At 40.3% G+C, this 19,895-nt stretch overlaps 1 protein-coding gene across 38 annotated transcripts in view; it reads right to left on the reverse strand.

The window, feature by feature from the left end:
- Window positions 1–7,067: 7,067 nt before the first annotated feature.
- Window positions 7,068–19,895, reverse strand: part of TCF4 (transcription factor 4) — a 334,414-nt gene continuing 321,586 nt past the window's right edge. For 20 of the 38 annotated variants that reach the window (XM_036230071.1, XM_036230073.1, XM_016129101.2 and 17 more), the window contains 5 exons: window positions 17,751–17,886; window positions 15,936–16,095; window positions 12,530–12,759; window positions 11,901–12,041; window positions 7,068–11,720 (listed from right to left, as the gene is read on the reverse strand). In XM_036230071.1, coding sequence (XP_036085964.1) covers window positions 11,905–12,041; window positions 12,530–12,759; window positions 15,936–16,095; window positions 17,751–17,886 — 663 coding nt within the window. In that variant the 3' untranslated portion in view covers window positions 7,068–11,720; window positions 11,901–11,904. The remainder of the gene's footprint in view (window positions 11,721–11,900; window positions 12,042–12,529; window positions 12,760–15,935; window positions 16,096–17,750; window positions 17,887–19,895) is intronic. The other 18 variants (XM_036230077.1, XM_036230075.1, XM_036230067.1 and 15 more) reach the window with 2 other exon arrangements.

The raw sequence follows: 19,895 nt of genomic DNA on the forward strand, positions 1-19,895 counted from the left end.
AGCTCTCGACTCTGAGTTTGACGATGTGTGTTCTGCCTCAAAGAACACCCCAGATGTCAGGGAGAAGGGCTTCTCCAATGCAAACCCAATCAAACCATTGCTCTAGTAAATTCCTCAGTGGCTGCGCCTCACCCGCAGGACAGTTCACATTCCTTATTGGTATCAAGACCCCTGCGCACCCCTGCTCCTCTCCCCAGTTACACCCTGTTCCCGTGGTTAAGTTGTTTGGAATGGCTTGGTGTCCCTAGAATGGGATTTGTAGCATCACACTGTACCTTCAATTTTCTTCGTTTTTGTTTTTTTTTTCCTGTATGGAAATTTCTTTCTTGTTCCCCGAGGTTAGTTGCAATTGTATTTTTATTGCGAAGTTTTTCCTAGCAACTTTCTGCTGCTTCCTCAATCCCCGACCCTCTTCTGTATTTTCAAAGTACTTGTGGGCCCGTCACAATTATTACACATTTCAACTGTCTCACTCTCGCACCCGTTCTCCCAAGATTGTGACCCTTCCACCCCGCCCCAGTGTCTCTCCTCCCAAGACTGTCAACTTCTCAGGAGAGGGTTATACCTGGATCACTCTGTTGTCCACCCAGCACCTACTCAGAGGATGCTCACCGGAGGGTTTGAGGGGCAGTCAACATTTCATCAGTCTGGTTGTAGGCTGCAGTGACCTTTCGAAATAGGGTGATAACGGGGCACCAAATTAAATATTTCCCTTCGAAAGTTTCCTGGGTAAATGGCGATTAGACCTGCTTTTCCTCCAGGCTGAGCCATCAGCTCTGTGGCCTCAGGAGATTCAGCAAGAGGCACTTTTAGATTGCTCTAAGCTGGCAGGAGTGAGTGCACACATCTTTAGTAAACACTTTCCTGCACTGGGTGCCTCCAAGGCTTAACTCTTCATGCCCTTTTCAGAGAGACGATGCCCTCCCTAGCTCAGGGCCCATGCTGTCTGCTCTTCTTCATGGTGGTCCAGGACCCTGCATGCAGAATTTGGTGTCAGATGGTTCTGCATTTAAATCCCATCTTAGTCACTGGAAGCATGATCTTAGTAACTTGATCTAATGCTCCTGGTCCTTGTGTTTCTCTGTAAGCCTCATTGAATTACTGGGGAAATAAGTAGCTTATTAATTCCAGCTTCTACATCACATAGAAAAATTTTGACTAATTTCAGGATCAGAAGTCCAATGGCCTGGCTTCCAAAATTACCCATCTGCCATTTATCTAACAACTCTAAGCCTCAATTTCTTCGTCTGTGGCATGGAAATAATAAGACTACCCAGCTAAAAGAATTATGTGAATTAAATGAAATAAAGCACAACTTAGATTTAAGGATAGAAACGTTACGTTTGATTATTGTTTATGATTTTAGTTCATTGACATATATAATTTTTGATGTGCGTTATGGTCTAAAATAAGTGCTTGAAAATTGCAGTTGTTTCTCGTTTTATGTTCGCTTCTTTGTCTGCTTTATACCTGCAAGAGATTGTAGGGTTCCTGTGGCAACAAGGTTGCTTTCTTCCTGGTCGCCGGCACGGTGGTTTTGATCTATAATCTATGATCCCCAGATATTATTAAACTTTTTTTTTTTTAAGTTGGTAGGTTGATCTCAAGCAGAATCCAGACAATAGAAGTGACAATAGGGTTTGAATGAAAGATGAAGAGAGGACCCCTGGGATGAGCAAAGGCTCAAGGTGGGACAGACTCTTGGGGTGTTGCATTGTCTGGTCGGGGGAAAGTCTATGGAAGCCAATGCAGTGGAACCCCATAAGGGAGGGTGGTGGTGAGCCTACAATCCCACAAGTGGGGTCAGATTCTGAATTAGAAAGAATAGTAGACATACTGTAATCCAGCCAATGACCCTGCCCGACTCCAGACAGCCATGCGATGGTGAAATGTTCATGGGCCTTGACACCAAGCAGACCTAGATTTGCCTCTGGTGACTTTGCCCTGGTCACTCACACTGACCATAGCCCTCGGAGCCTTGCTCGCTCTCCTTCTAAGGTGTGGACAACACTGATCTCCTCGATTTCTTAGATTCGTGAGGCTTAATTAACTGATGTTGGTGCAAGTGCCATCATTTTGGAAACAGGGCTGTCATCAGGCCGAGCCTCTGCTTGAACACACTCTTTGTAAGACAGATCCTTCTGTTTGCAGGTAGGAGTTCATTCAATACAAGAGAAAACGGGAAGTCACAGTAGATTTTGGGAAGACGCACAGCATAATCCAGATGACTCTTTCTGCCTGTGAAAGATGGATTAGGGGCAGGAAGCAGGAAGTTGCCAATAGAGGCTGATGGATGTAAGTATTTACATGCCATGCAATCTTTGCATAGCGTATTATTTTCTATGTGTCAACATTTGGCGAAGCATGCCACATGCATTGCAATATTTACTGCAAGTTGTAGGAACTCTTAGCCCCATTTCACAGGTGGAGGATAATGAGTAAGGTTAAGTAGCTTGTTCAATAGCATATAAAGAGTATTATAAGGTGAAGGCCCTGACTAGCTGGCTTATACTTGTGCTAGTGGGAAGGAAAGGGAAGCTTTCCTCACCTGACCAATAATAATGATTGTCGTTGGTGTGATCTCAAAAGCTTTTTAGAACAAGGCTTGGTAGAAATTACTAAAACAGGAATGATAGCATTGATAGGTGAACAGAATCTGTTCACCTCCTCCATGAAGGCTTCCCGTGTTACACCCTTCCCCTCCCTCAGTCCAGGCATCACACCCCAGCACTCTCCCAATCATCAGCCACACCCAGGAATTCTTCCTTGTAGACTACCTAGCCCCGAGTACTTATATGTGTTCTGTTTCAGTTGCTTACACATGCCCTTGGGTTGTGGGCTTCTGGAGGGTCAAAGTGTCACTGTGCTGACATAATGGCATTTTGCAGAGGGTTCTTGAGCAGGGAGCGAGGGGACGAGAGTTGGGCAAACTGTGGACACACAGCCATGTTTCTGGCCTCTCTGGCCGTCTCTGTAACTGTGCGGGTTGGTCTGGATTCTTCTTCAGATCCTTGGAGCAACGAAATCAAAGGCTACAGTTGCTTCCACTGCTCGCCACGCACACGGGAGCCCCAGATAATTCTGTCGACCAAAAAGGTCAGCCAGGGGCTTCCAGGTATCGTTTGGGAGATGGCAAGGGGATGAAAATTTGAAAAATACAGTCGTGGTTTAAGCCACATGACCTGTGGTTCTGCAAGTTTACTTCTTTGCAGTGCAGAAAGCCCTGCCGTTGTTTTAAATCCTTCACCTGCTCTGCCTGTCAAATTGCACCCACACCTCAAGGTCACTTTTACGGATGTCCCATCTGCCCCGGAAGTCATCCAATCGCCGCCACTCCCAGCCTGGTTTGTCCCCGCCTCGTGGCAATTACGGTTGGTCATAAAGATGCATTTGTCTTCCAGCTGCATTTCTTAGAGGTAGAGACTGTTCCCTTGTAACTCGCCCAGGGCTCTCGACCCACTCAGCACTCACTAGTAAATTCATTGTTGAATGCACCAGGCCTGACTCACTATTTAAACCATTCGGTGTGTGGGTGCTGTAGGTCTCCCCTCACTTTGTTCCTGTTCCCTCCTGTCTTCTCCTCACTGTTCAATACCTGTCCTCAAAGAGGGATGGATTTTTGAGCCAAGACAACAAATGGGAGACATTGTAAAGGGCGAGTCCGTTGATTTTTGCTATTATGTAGTTCGGTGGTATCTGCCCTGAGGACGTGGGGCCCTGTGCAGACTCCAACTCTGCTGCCACACACGCTCTGGCTCAAAGGGGGCCAGACCACCACCATATGACGTCCTGGATGGGATTCTGGGGAACAGAAAAAGGATACCAGTGGAAAACTGGGGAAATTCGACCAAAGTATCAATGTTAAATTCTTAGTTGTGACAAATGTACCACGGTTATGTAATATTTCACACTTACAGGAAGCTGGGTATAGGGTATATGGGAACACTATGTATTATCTTTGCAACTGTTCTGTAAATTTAAAATTATTCCAGAATAGAAAGCTTATTTTTAAAAAAGTGGGCCAGAGTGCAAATTTTAGTTTGGCTAGCAGTCTTTTATTGCATGAACATTCTCACATCTAGTTATATCCTAACGATTTGTAGGATAAGGATGAGAATGTGAACTGCAGGGAAGTTTAGAAACTCTTCTATAAAATAGCCACACAAAGGCAGCAGCAAAAAATAAAAACAAAACAAATGTAATGTGGACCTGGATGTAGCCAGGGTGGGACTCGGGGGAGGGGCCGGCAGGATCATGTTGAAATGTGAAGCCAGAGCGGTCATTTGCTAGAGGTGGGCAGTGCAATAACCATCGGAATCCAAGTCAGGATACTGGCTACTTGTTTGAGCCCTGACTCGAGCATGTCACTTGGCCTTCATTTCATCATCTTTAAAAAGGTCCCAGCCAATTCGCCAATAAAGGTATGTAAAGTAAAAATTCCTTACAGAAATCAAGTTGTAATTTTCAAAATTTTGCCATTTTGGTTCAGAAACAGAAGAGTTCCTCACCCATGGGCTGGTTACCACCAAAAACCTCAAGCCAGCAGGTCTGATTCTGCATGAGCATTTTCACTTTGCACTTGGCAAGTTTCTACTTCCTCTTACAAGAATCTTCATGCCAAAGCCAAAGCCATTTGACTTCTAAATATAGTGTAACAGATGTGAATGAGGACTGTATTATTTTCTGTGTCACACAAAGGGTCTTTCTTTGACTTTTTAAAAGCCAGACACCGGTCCAGTTCTGGTTAGGCTCAGCCATTTTGGTCAAAGGAAATGGGACTGCTCTCTCTGCCTTTTTAAAGCACTGAAGCTTTAGTGACCTTATACTGAATTTTCTTAACCCAGGATTCATGAACAAATGTCTATTCCTAGACTCTAGATTCATCAGTTCCTTAAGGCTGAATGTAACATTCATTTTAAAAAAATTATATACAACAAAGTACATACTTTTTTTTTTTTCCTATGGAGTAGTTTCATTCATTGCCAAAGGGTTCACAGCTCAAAAATGTTAAGAAGCGCTGCCGTAGATACACACCTGCCATGGCAACATCCTGAACTATAAGATATGTATTGCATTTAGGTACAGATTCAGTAATCTTAAGGTCTGGCACTCAGTTATCCAGATAATAGCTGGCTAGTCGATTTCACTGTTTTGACCCCATCACACCCAACATATTTCTAGGGCTGCACCTCAAAGCACCCGTTACTGATAACTAGTGTTTCCTCCCAGCTCTGGCTTTGAGTCCTCCTTTCCTGGAGATGTGAGGATTTTCACTGAGGCCACGCTTGTTCATCAAACCATCTCAATTTAAAAGGTCTCTCACGAATAACAAGGTGACCTTGGCTCTTCTTGCCCTTTTAGTTCTTTCAGAATTGGCCATGTGTCTTTATGACACATGCTGTGACCAGTGAGCACGTGGACTTGTGTCTAGTTTGCAGTAGGAGCACACCATATTGAATGTGAGATCCTCTGGCTCGCAGAGCATTAAGAAACCCAAGTGCAGTTTTTAAGTATGATCCTGGGGTGATCGAAATATAAGAAGCAAAGGCACACTAGTTTCTTTTGTTTCTGAGCTCTCCTCTGCAGTGGTTTATAGCCTCAGGCTGTTAATCAAGAGAAAGGTGGTCTATAATTGCCTAGAATAAAAATGTCACTTGTTCTTGTATGAATGGATCCAATTATGAGACTAAAAATGACTCCCCTTCTCAACATCTCTGGATAGTCTTTTCTTCTTCATTTCTAATGTATTGGGATCTTCTTAACGTTTGGATAATATTTTAGTTTCTCCGGCAATTAAATTTCCCTTCGAAAAGTGAACCAAAGTCAAAGTTTAAAGTTAAATGTGGTCCTTTTAAACATGTGTTAATAGACTATGTGAGAGACACTGAAGTGAGCCTGAGCTCAGTTCCCCATTGGCAATAGTTAAATGATCAAATATAATACTAAAAGACTAAATGTTTGTGGCTCTTTTGTATATATTTAAAACACACAGTAAGAACATAAGAAATCTCAAATCATTTAGAAGGAGGAAAGGGTTGTCAACCAAAATCTTTGGAAATTTCATAAAATGTAAATATCTGCAAACATTCCAACCAAAGAAGAAGAAAAAAAAATCCCAACATTTGGCTATGGAGGGCACGTCACACATGAACCAAATGGTGTTATAACATTTTCCTTCAGGTTAACTAGTCACTAAACCCCATTAGAAAGAATACAAGAGCAATGATGGAGACATCCCCCGAATGCCACGTCCTCGGTTAGAACAGTCGCGAAGCGCTCATCTACTTTCCTTCCCATTGCATACAGCACTGTACATTTCTACAATGCGATGTTGAAACAGCCTCCACGCTTCGCGAAGCAGACCGATGTTCATTCTACAGAAATATTAACTTACAGTACATAACACTGAATAATTTTAATCTGTACATTTTTTTTTCCCCTCCCACAGTAGGTGACGCATGAGTCTGTACAAGTTAGAAAAAAAACCATCTGGTTGTTTACATCTGGATTAAGAGTCAACAGAGGCAACCAGAAGTAGCAGAATGGGTATAGTTTGAGAAAATATAAATACAGTGTAATAGTAATTGTGGTTAACAATATTCAGCTCTTAATAAAATGATACAAAATAAATCCTTTTAGATTTTTGACTGAAAAGATCTAGCTGAGAAGGTTCTGCCCATCGACCAACTGATCCCGGAAGTTAAGGCTGACTTGATTTAGCAAGTTGCAGCACAACCAGAAACACGGGCACAGTTCGGAGCTCTTCGAATGCATAGTTTCAGCATTACATGCATGTTAATTATATTCCTTCAGTTAGTTAACCCTCTAGATAGTTTTCTTTTTGTTTGCATGCATCCCATTCCATTTTCATTAAGGGCATGTCTTGGTCAATCATGTGCTTTGCTTTTCAATTTTTGTGATTTTTTTTTTTGTATGTTTTGTTTGTTAAGCTGTCAATACCTCCAACACTTGAAAAATGAAATAATATAGATGTGGTTTTACTTACAAAAGAGAATCAGAGTTATATGGAAAATGCAAAAATGAAATGAAACAAGTGTCAGAAACAGTTTATAAAAATGGCACATTTATTGCTACAGAACGGTCATGTACATGACTTCATCGATTAACTACAGATGGGAAACAGGTAATGGCCTAGACCAAGCTGGGTTTTTTTTTTTTTTCTTTTTTTTCTTTTTGTCTTGAAGGAACTCCAGCACACAACCTGTTTGGACACTTCTACAAATCAGAAATACACCAAAAACATGAAAAAATCGAGGCACTCAGCCACACATTGAAAACAAGGTGTAACTGTTTATCTTTTTTTTGAAATGTTTTCCCTTTTTTTCTTTTTTTAACAATTTTTTTAGTTTTTAATGCTGCAGCTATGTGTACAGTCGCAAAAAATTTCCCCGCTGCGACCTACAACTAAAAAAAACAAAAAAACAAAACAAAAACAAAAACAAAAAACCCCAAAAAACAAAAAACAAAAACAAAAAAAAGCTACCATACAATTTAATCTCAGTAACACATGGTAAAATAACATCTTTTAAATAGTAAAATAAAGTAACAAACTTTTACTTATAATGATTCCAAAAATCTACAAAGAAGAAATATTCAGAATCTGACAATTTTTTTTTGTAATATTTGTGGTATAAAAGGATTGCTCCTGCGAAAAATAAGCCAAATATATTTTTTATTTTTAAATTTAGTTTTTTTTTTTTTCCTACTAGGGTGTACTACAGTCTATTTTATAGCAAAAAGAGCACTAGACAAACAAAGCTTTATAACAAAAAGCCAGGCACTGATACATGGTAAATCTCTGCTTTTTTTTTTCTCTTATCTTCACTTAATTGCATCACAAGTAACAAGAATGAAAAAGGCCACAGTTCATATATTTTCACCATTACATATGTCTATAATACTTGAAATGAGTATGGCAAAACCAGCACTGCACAAGGATGAGCCCACTCCAAGTCCCATGAGAAAGAGCGTGTCTCTAAAGAAAAACAAACAAAAACCAAAGCGAAATAAACAGAGAGGCCTAAAGGCCTTGGTGCCCCATTGTGTTGGAATTCGTCATATTCCATCTTGACTTTTTTTTTTTTTTTGTTTCCAGTCAGCCAGCAGACTAAATTTTTGTGCTTGTTTATGCTGAAATTGTTTCATTCCTGACTCAAGTTCACTTTTGGACACAGATCATATTCTGCCTGTTGGATCCAAGATGAAAATCCTCTCAACCCCCAAGTCTTGGTTCAACTCCCTCCCCACCCCCAACCCCTCATCAAAATGAAGATCACAAAGAAAGAAAATCAAGAAATAGGAAAAAAAGCGAAAAACAAAAAGGAATCGGAAGACTGAATTAGAACCAGTTGCATTACTGGGTGGACTGACAGTTGTATAAACATTAGTGTTCCTTGCAGCTACACAGAAGACAAATGGTAAAAATTTCTAGATGAACAGATCCCTATTCTGCATATTCATAAATTACTTGAATGTGGAGGTGGATCAACGGTTCCAAGTTGCTTTTAAAGTTGGTCATTTAAACAGAAACCCAGTTTATTTGTCATCTTAAATATAGCGTAGTACGGACTCTTGTGACATTTTTGTATGGTACTTTAATCCTAACTGCTAAATTTCATTAAAAAATCCAGAGCAGGATACCAATATCTTACCTGGGTTCAATAGTTACAAAAACAACAACAAGAAAAAACACACTAAAAAGGCCACATTCCCTTTCATTTTTTTTTTTTAATGGGGATACAACCCAATTAATATGGATAGGTGCAGATCATGTTTCTCCACCAAGCAAAAAAGTAGTGAGCAGCTTTTGGTGGCTGTTAGAAAGTTTTTCGCTTATTTCCAAAGGGAATTCAACAATAGAGGTATTACATTACCGAGTAATGAATACATCAAAGCTGGTGAACGATAAATTGCAGCTTTTACTCTGTTTGAGAACAAAATATAAAGCACCAATTTAAAAAATAATCAAATAATTACAATTTAATTTTTTTTTGCTTTGTTTACAGATTTGAAAAACTTTAAATCAGCTCTATTAAGCACCTGTATGATAACGTGTATCAAAAGTGCCATTCTTAAAATGTACATCTATGCAGGGAGTATTTCCAGTTCCCTAAAGAGTAAACACCATAATTTCTTCTGTACACTTATCCTGAATGTGATCCAAGTATACCTGCTTCCTATATAATATTGTTCCTAGGGATACCCGCCTTGGTAGACTATACAAAATGAGTGCAGAATGTACCTCTAAAAGGAAATCTTTACATACCGAGGGAAAGAGTACACGTGGTTTCCATTATGCAGGAGGAGGGGAGAGATGTATACATGTCTTCCATGCCCTTCTTTGACCCCTTTGTTCGTACATTTCACAGGAAAGCCTCAGAATAACTTTTCATGAAGTTTGATTTCTGCTATTCTCCTAAGGTTTTAATCCACCTCCACATTTTAGGAACTTAACAACAAATCAAAGTATTTTAGTTTTATCGCTACTGAACATATTTACAGTTTTCAACACACACACAGCTAATCAAAATGTTTATGGGTTTGTAAAAGATGACCACGTGGTAACTATCTTATTTGTTCTTACATTTTCAGAAATGAACATAAAATTCAGATTCTTGTAGCTCACTATTTCATTTAAATGAGACTTTTTTAAAGCACATAGTTAAAAAAAAAACAAAAACCAATACAATGTATTAAAACACATAATAACAAGTCTACATGTAAAAATATAACTTTTACATACACAATTTCAAAATAATGATACGTTTGCCATTTGTTGCATAAAATTTACAAATGTATTTCATTACTATATAACTGGCAAAACAGGAGAACAGATGGAACATTTAGACCATTTCGATGGATTTATGGCATTTACTCAGTGCTGATAGGTGGAAAAACTACTTGAACAGGGATTTTTTTTTTTTCTTAATACATGCCAAGATTGTGTGGCTGTAAAAATAGAAACGAGTTAGAGACAAAAGGATGCTGACAAATACTTAACTAGGAGCACTATTTGTTTACTGCACTATACACCAAAGTCAATCATTATAAAGATTCACGATGGAAGTTGGTTCAATTGTGCCCAGACGTCAAAGCTAGCTATCTGATGAGTTGCTGTGCCATAGCTTGATCTATGTTTCTATCAAATATGTTAAGTATAAACTTCATTCATACTGGCCAGAGAAATACTGCACTACCCCTCCTCAAGAAAGTGCAACTTAATGCTTTAGGACTTATAAGGCTTGATATAATGCTGCATGATGATTGAATATTGGCATTTTTTCAGACGAAGGAGGAGGCAGTTAAGTCATCTACATCGTAGTAAACCCATTTTGAAAAAAAAAATCAAGAAAGCAACAAAATCAATCAGCTCTGTCACACTACTTGCAATTTTCTCATTTGATGGTTTTTGAACTTTACTTTTTTTTTTTGTTTTGTTTTTGTTTTTTTCCAAAAATCTGACCATGTATTCAGAAACGCCTCACTGCACACTACTTCGGCTACACATGTAGGTAACACTTTAATCATTTTGTTAAATCACAGCCACTTTGATTATGTTATGTTTCCGATGATATAAACATTGGAAGGCACAGTGGTAACATTGTAGCATTCTAACCTTGTACCTCTGAAAATCCCAGAATAGGGTCACAAACGCAACATTACAATTCAGACAAACTCTTTTTGCCATGTCTTGGTAATGCTGCTTGTAATATCTACACATGATGTGACTTTTAAGTCCTGTGTTCCCAAAAGACTGGAGAAACAACTTTCTACTTATTTATGAAGGAAAAGCAACATTAGGGTCAGCATTTCGTCCTGCACTACCCCTCCAGAAGCGGAGTTGGCACTACAGGTTACGATAACAAACCGGGGAAAAGGGACAGAAATAAGACCAAAAAAAAAAAAAAAAAAAAAATCCGTATTTACAGTAAAATCTTTCTTTTAAAAAAGTTAATCAGTACTATTTTTTTACAGGAGAAAAAAGTCTGAAACAAATGAACAAAAGCTTACCATAGTCACTAAATTTTTAATATATATTTATATATATATTTATATATATATTTGTCATAGGTCTATAAGATCCATCTGTTCCTCCTACCCTAAGGAATGGCTAATGTCATCACTTCGTTGTCGTCAGGACGTTTGCTGGTTTTGTTACTAGGGCAGCCGAGCTTCCCTTATTCAATATCCAGTAACTAGAAACACTAGCTGACTTGAATACCAACAAAAACGTTCATGTAGTTTTTCTTCAGAAGTACACTTTTTTCATTATTGCAAGTTTACAATTTTTTTTTAAATTAAATATTTTTTTTTTTAGACTTACAAATTAATTATTATTATTTTTTTTTTCCAAAAGAAGTTTAGGCACAAATGCATTGTTCCACAGTGTGGAAAGATTGCCATTCAGTCTCCGGGCTGCGTCTCAGCCTGCACACACCGCTTTGCACATTCTGAATGATATGTTAAAGAGTCATCCCTCAAGTTGCACTTTTTTCTTTCTTTTTTTTTTTTTGTTTGTTTTTCGGTTTTTTGATAATTGGGAATGCTGAAACCTCTTGCGTCTGCGATTCATAACTACTCAGACTTGTCTTATATTACAAAAAAAGGGGGTTAAGGAGAAGTGTTTATGTGGGTTTAAGATAATACAGCTGTTAAGGAAGTGGTCTCTTGTATTAATGAAGCAATGTGGCAACTTGGACCTGAGAAGAAAAAAAAAGAGAGGAAAATTAGTTAATACATTCATTGCAGAAGTTTATGTCTTATTTTTAAACTTTTTTTTTTAAGTGGAAAAAATCTACTAATATGGGTAAAACGTGACGGTTAGGCTGACGGCTTGCTGCGAGTACAGGGGGCGGGGTTCAGGCTGCGAACACACTCACCCCTTTACATCTGCCCCATGTGATTCGACGCGTCTCCCATCCCGGGGTGAGGGCCGGCCAAGGACAGCGGCGGAGGCTCCGAGGACACCTTCTCTTCCTCCCTTCTTTTCAGACAGGCGGCTTTCGGATTCAGATTTCTTTCTGTGGAGGAGTGAAGCACAGAGCCTTTAGTTAACAGCAAGGCTTCGGGGAGAGGGTAGCACGCATTCTTCTGTGTGTCTGGGGACCCTTTCTCAGGTTTTACGTTACAGAACAAAGGGACAGTTAGGAAACGTGCACTACGGAGACAGATTTACTCAGGCACCAGGAGAGCTGAACTGCACGGTGGCTTTGCAGAGCCGCGCTACAGTATGAGAAAGTGTATGAAGCGCACACACTAGGCTCTGATTACTGACAGTAACAGGGAAGCGTCATAATGTCGTCTTAGTTATAAGAGAATCCTATAACTTAATTACAGGAAAAAGAAAGCTGCCTTATAGATTGAGACATGGTCTGCAATCGATACAAATATTCTCAATGATGCTTAACAGTCTCCTATCTCCTCCTGCTCAAGGCAGGTGGGTCCATCACGCCTCCCTCCAGCTGCACCAGGCGGGGCTCTGCGAGGAGGCTGGCCGGCTTGCACTGACCTCGGACCTGCTGCTCCAGGCTGAGGATGACAGCCACGGCCTGATGGAGGATCAGGAGCTTGGTCTGGGGCTTGTCACTCTTGAGGTGGAGCTGCACCATGCGGCCGAGCTCCTTGAAAGCCTCGTTGATGTCGCGGACCCGCAGGCGCTCGCGAGCGTTGTTGGCCATCCTCCGCTCCTTCTCCCGCTCGGCCTTCTGCTCCGGTGTCAGGTCCTCGTCATCATTATTGCTGCGGGACAAAAGGGATGCGACATTTTCTAATGGTGTGGGGAAAAAGAAGGTATCCAAATTGCTTTTGTTTTCTTCCAGAGTATTCAGAGAATGTTTTCATCTCAAGCTCTTGTGCTTAGCAGAATTTTACACCCACTTGAACTTGGATCTGCTCTCGATGGCTGTGACGGTCCATACACAAGACCTTCAATTTCTCCTAGACATTCGACCCAAACCAAACAGGAGAGGTTAAATTAGGGCACAGAGTGCACCCATGCTAATATAGGGAGACAAAAAAGGGAAGCAAAGCTTTCACCAGTATGGCTACACTCTGCAAATGAGGCCACAGTCAATTCAGGCTTAAGCTACACTGCATGACCATAATTCAGAAAGAGTTTTAGACTGAAGTTGCTTTTTATTCTTTTTTTTTTTTTTTTAACATTCATACTATGACATCTGAAACTTGAGAAAGATAAATCAGTGGGAAAACATTTTGTTAGGTCAAAATTAACATGATGCAGCTAACAGGATTAACCAGAAGGCTCTCCACTGAAGATGCCAGAGCCATGGGAGTGAAGACAAGGGCTTTATCTGGGTTTCCTCATTAACTCGTTTTGAAGGCCTGGTCAGTCCACTTAATGTTATCGGAGTCTCGTTTTCTCCATGTACTAAATTAAAAGGATAGAAAACCAAGATCTCCATGGCCTTTAACATTATATATGCTTATGATCCCCAAAAAAGGATTGGAGAAACATGAGTTGACATGCAGTATGCAAAACAAATAAAACAACAAACAAACATCTACTGGTTTGTTATGAATGACCACAACCTCCTTGTGAGTCAGACATGAAGCCGAAATGCTACTCTCTAATTGCGAGAAGAGATGTCGTATGATTCATATCAAAGGCGCGCTGGACCCAGTAGAGTCCGGAGAGGCAAGATCACTTTTGTTTGTGGGTGTCACACTGAGAAATTAGAAGCATGTGAATGAAGGGCGAAGAGGATGAGGAGCCATCTGGAAAGCACATCACACAAGGGAAGTGTCACGGCATCAGGGCTTCGAGTTTTTCATGGGTGGTTATGCGAAAAAGAGAAGCGTGGGAGATGTCTTGTCTTAGGACGGCGGAGCGGAAAGAAGAACTCCGAGTGGAACAGTCTGAATTAATACGAACAAGAAATTTGGGGGTGTGAGAAATATCAAAAGGAAATGTTACCAAAAGTAACAGGTTCTCCATTGTAAAGGGCAATATGGAGACAACCATCCCTAACGATGTTAACCTAGAGATCCAAGCATCGATCTAAAGGACCATGAAGGTTGGTCTCGACTTTACAATCCCACGAATCTGAAGTGTTCACAGAAAAAATACGGTAATCAAAATATTTCAGATCCAAAAGACACGTGGGAAGTCACCTAGTCAATGCAATATACACTTAATGAAAGCGGGCTTAAAATAAATGGCTCCAAATCTTCCACTTTGGAGAACATCTGGGTAACTTCCAAATTGCGATAAGGATCAACTACGGTTGAGGGGCCCCAATCAAAGATGGAAGTGGTGTGCTTGGGTTGCAAGCACATGCTGCACATAAAGATGGCTTCTGTACGTCAAGAACACTTGCGGAGACACCAAAGAAAGAGGCGGTAAGACTCTGCCCATCTCCACGCAGGTTAAAGCCCCTTCTAGATAAGTCTGCCTGCCGTAGACATGCGCTGGTGAACACACGACTGAACTGAAGCAACTGGAAAAGGCTCTCCTTTGCCCTCCGATCCTCCTCACTTCCTTTCTGATCTTTCTCTCCCTCACCCATGACCTGTGCTGATGGCAGAAAAATCAAGGTAACTATTAATTCACGCCCATGTTCCACTGCACGGATAGGAAGTCATAAGTGAAAAGAGAACAGAGTCGAGTTTCCACTGAGCCCCCCCCCCCCGAAAGTAAAAATTTGAATAATGTTTTTATACATCCAACATAGGCCATGCTTTTCACAAAGTGGGCCTGAAAATGGGAACTTGCTTTCCAAAGGAATTCAGGCTAATAACTAATTAGAATGAGTGAGGCAAAGAAAACTGCCTAGTTTTCGAGACGTAAATAAATGTCACGAGAGTGGCTGTTTAAAATAAGAAGGTTCTTAACAGCGAGTTGAAATGTTGTACTGAAACTTCAAAGGATCCACTGATATACATACGTTATGGCCACTACTTAGGTTACCTAGAACTGACTGGACTAAGGAGAAGCCCTGGAAAGGTGCGAAAGCTCCGCCCCTCAGGGTTTGCTACCCATGTGGCCAAGAGGCAGGAAACTGCAGCGATGGGGAAAGACCCACGCAAGAAGCTTCTAGCAGCGTTGGAACTTGTGGCAGGATGTAGAGTAAAATTTATCTCAGTAATTACAAAGGCAATATGGAAAGGTGGTATGTTCTTAATTCCTAAAGGACACTAGATATCACCTTGAGAATGACAGACTTTAAAAGGGAGGTGTAGTCTTAGTATGATTTTTTTTTTTTAATTTGCAAATCAAAACAATCTAGGGAAACTGATGCAAAGAACATGGGTGTCATGGTGTTCAAAAACCATCTGAATATCCAACTAGAGTTAAAGTTCAGGGAGACAGATTCTAATTTAAAGATATCAAATACTGTATTTAAGAAAACCAACCAGAAGGTATTTTCCTGAAGTTGCATTTCCTGTAGAAGGGAGTATCCGGGAGAAAAAAAATAATTAGCGATTCAGGTATTGCTCTCATATTAATCAATATGCTTAGGATAAAGCTGGGAAATCAACATGTACTCAGGTTTAAGGAAAGAAAAATGTTACAGTTGTATATACATCAATTGAGAGTTTTCAATATCACTAAGATCTCTTTTTTGAAATACTGAAGAAATAACATTTCCGACCAAATTTGTAGAATGAGAATGATCTTAAAAATACAACCGTTTGCATTTGAATCAGCTACAAATTGTTTTTACCCTGTGTAATTAGCATTGGGTCCAAATTCATAAATGCAAAGACATTTCAGGCTTCACTAGAGTACAGGTATCTTAAACGATACATTAGTACCTCTAGAGCAGGCCTTTAATTTTCTTTTCAGCTGTAGATTTACCTGCCAGGAAAAAACTGAATAGTTTCTTCCTGCTCTGTTCACTTCATCAAAGTCCAATAAAGGAATTAAATGAAGCGACAGTATTATATACTGTTACCTAGATCTTGACCTAGTAATTGATTTGATATCCTTCTTGTCGTCATCTAATTTCTTGTCCTCGGAAGATTTCGTGTCCTGCAGGTTCTCATCGCCCTCGTCGTCGGATTTGATCTCGGAGCTGCCGGAGGAGACGCTCTGCTGCAATCCTGGCTGCATGCCTGCGGAAAACGAGCGGCCAGGTGAAACGCTTCACCAAAGACCCCATGCACAAGCAGCACCCGCCAGACCGCGGGGCTGCCAGCTCTGCCGCTCACGCTGCTGAACTGTGATCCTTCTGCCACTTTTTTTTTTTTTTTTTTTTAATGCTATATGGTGAAGTTTCAGAAATGCACCTGCAGAAACAAGTTTTCCCTGCATTGGCTCTGAGGTTAAATTCTATTTTGCAATCTTTTGGAGTAGATGGTAATTTCACTGTCTACAAAACATCAACTTAATTGCAATGAAAATCATAATCATGAAAATCACACACCTCAATGTTCTGATTAAGAACCCAAGTAAATATCAGCTATTATATCAAGTTTCTTCCATATGCAATGATTTAATAGAAAAATGTCCTTAAAATATAATTCCCAGGGAGTACGCTAAATATGTGCAGTCGAGACTTCAATAGATATCCTAATGATATTCTGAAATTACGCTTCTGTTATTCTCAAAGAGTAATCAGCATTTAAAAATGCTACATATGGAAAGCAGATAGCTGCTCACTGGAGAAATTTCTAGCTTTCTTACTGCTCAACTTTCAAGATCACAATACATTTTAAAACTAGACCCTAAGGTAATAATTTATTTCTAAGGTAGAAACATGTCTCCTGCCTTCTGTAATCTGTGTGGTCTACAACCTTGTCACTTCATTGGTCCACGGGCCAGGAGCAGCCTTATCACCTACGAGCCCATTAGAAACACAGAATCCCAGGCCTACTGAATCGAAATCTTCATTTTAATAAGACCCTCAGGTCATGCTTATGTATATTTAAGAAATGTTTGTCTAGGACAAAGAAAACCCAAAAGCTCTTCAAAAGAAAGATCCATCAAATTATTACTATTTGGATAAAAATGGGGAGGCATACATATATATATATATATATATATATATATATATATATATATATATATATATATATAATTAACACTCGGTACAATCTTTAACTGGTAAAAAATGCTAATACGTATTCCTGTGGTAGTGTTACCATTTTTATTCTGAACGTGAGGAGAATGAGAATGTTATTTAATAATGATCTCCTAGTCACCTGGTCAGCCAGTCACACAGGGAGCATGGGCCCAGCTCGCCTTCCTGTACGATGTCCTGTGGTCATGAAAACCCCTCGCAGTCAGCTGTGCGAGGCAATCATTAGGAGGCTGCATGACTCAATAGTGACTAAGTCACCCAATCAAGTTCCAGTTTTTTAAAATGTACCTACATTTCCTTCAATCTTAAACAACAAAAACGATTTCCTTCCTTCCTATTCATTTGGAAATATGATTTTCAGGCTATAACTAACCACATTAGAGGACCTGAATGAGTAAAATGTGGAAATAGCTAAAATAAAATTTCCTCTCATCAGTCTGTGGTCTCCTTCCCCACTGAAATTGTACCAGGATTTCAGAGGTTGTTTGAGAAAAACAGTTACTGAAGAAACACAATTAGCTGGCTACGTTCTAAATACTATTCCATTTACTTACCATTTTTGTACCAAATTTGATTCTCGGTTTTCTGCCAGTGCTTGCTGAGGGATGAATGCCAAATAAGCTTGGGATCAGCACTGGGCCTATTGTTGTTTAAGTGAGGTCACAAATACCCTCGAGGAGGACCTACCTCTGTAAGGGTCCTGGGGTGGGTTCAAATCAGGGGAAGTTGCTGACTGGACAGGAAGCTGTGGGACCGGAACCTGGTTTGGCACAAGAGAATGGCTGCCTCGCAGGGCCACGCCATCTTCACGATGGGCCCCAACCTGAAAGGGTGAGAGGAACCATAGAGTTTAGTGGGAACCAGAGATGTCACAGCTTTTTCCAGGGGTAGCAGCTAGGACCTGAAGACTAACCTTTGAAAAACAAAACTCCCAAATGCATTTCACTAGAGGGCGCTGAAGGACCACGTATACACCTATAGTCCCCTGCAAAACAACGCTCAACACTCTGTAAGATGCCGTGCTGTACATTCAGTGACAAATATGGCAGAGTAGCTCAGGCAGGTAAAACGTCAAATTGTCTCCCAGGGTGCTGCAGTGGAGCGCACTGATTCGTACCCATCTGTCTTCTATCATGTCCGCCAACAGATCTGACAATTATCTTAATGCCCATATGCTTAATTGTGGGCTTCTCAATTCCCCCATTGCTATCGGAAATCCTACAGGAATTTCAATTTGGCATTCGACTTTCATTTCAGGGGATAAGATTCTCTGGCCTGCCATTTTTTTTTCCATAATGCCAGCTAAGCCTCTGACAGCGGAAGCTACAGCAGTATGGGACATAGTCCCTGCTCGGTACAAATATAATAAAACGTCACCTGGCTTTCCAAAACTGGCAGCCCATTCCAAATTAATGTTTACTGTATTTCATCAGCTGCTGAGTTCCAAATCCAAAGGGGGACCGTTCCTGCCAATGCCACCATACCGGAAAATGTACCAATAAAGGTTTTATTAAACACACCAGTAATGCCATCATTGCCATGCAAAGATGTTTGGACATTTTTCCATTTTTTTTCCCCCACTATTCTGATCCTAGGAAGGCACCATATTGTAAACACTCTTTATGCTTCCAAGAATAAAAATATAGAGTACACTGTGATGACTTGGTCTGAAAAAAAAAATGCTGTTGAGCTTTTTATTAACTACTACTACCTACTCTGGGTCCAGAGAGGTTGAACCCCTGGCATTAGACGGCAATTCCTGACTTTACAGCGTGAGCCTTAAAGCAAAACCATTAAGCATTTGTAAATCAAGAGGAATGTGAGTCGCTTACATTTTCGTTTGCATTTTCAAGTAGTTATTTTCTTATCTATTGTTAGGTGAACATTTACACAGGACAATGGGATGGTTATAATACTGAAAATATTTATCCATGAATTTAGACTGCTTTAATTTTTCCAGTCCAAAATATAAAGCCACAAAGGAGACTATTTACTCTTTTGCTAACGAATGTTTAAAAGGAGTATTTCCAAAGAATGCAACAACAATAAGAATCTGAACTTGACAACAGAACAAAGCACATGATATCTAAAGGTAGCCTACTAGAAAGTATCACCTTTATATGCTCTAGAACAATAGAGAAGAAAGTAATTCAGGGGAGGGGGAAGGAGCATTTTAAATCATACTGATTGCTCAGATTCAAAATACAGCAAGCATAGCGAAGGATTTAAGACTCGTGAGCATTAGGAAAGTATACACGAATGTCAAAGCTGAGGTCTCTGAGGAGCCCAGTCCTGTCTGCCACCTAGGCACCGGTGCTGCTTTCCGGCATGTTCTAAATGGTGTGGATGCCGGCAACGTACTGATACCCAAAGTGGTCCATTCCAGTTCCGCCACAAGCCGGCCTCCTTGCACACTTCACGCACTGGTTCTAGTCAAGGCTTCTGGAGTTCCGGGGAAGAAGTGCAGGCCCGCTCCACACGGGTAGTGCCGCTGCCGTGCTACTCCTGTCTTTCATTTGTACCTGAAGCCTGACGGCTTCCAGGCAGACCAGGCCCACACAGTGCCTTCGCCCATTTCTCACTCACTGCTGGTATATATTTTTATTTTCCATCTGAACAAAGAGTGATAGCTATTTTCATTCAGGTTTAGATTTGCCATTTTTATATTTGTGCATTTACCAATCAATGATTATCCTTTCAATCTAAGATGTCAACTTGTAAAGCATGAATTTCACGGGCCTTGATCAAACGGTAGCTCTTTAAGTCCGTCAATCAGATTAACCTAAATAATTACCTTAGTGCTGATTCATACTTATTGGTATTGCCAGTGGA

Source organism: Rousettus aegyptiacus, unplaced genomic scaffold (assembly GCF_014176215.1).
Source record: "Rousettus aegyptiacus isolate mRouAeg1 unplaced genomic scaffold, mRouAeg1.p scaffold_m13_p_12, whole genome shotgun sequence".
Lineage (NCBI taxonomy): Eukaryota > Metazoa > Chordata > Mammalia > Chiroptera > Pteropodidae > Rousettus > Rousettus aegyptiacus.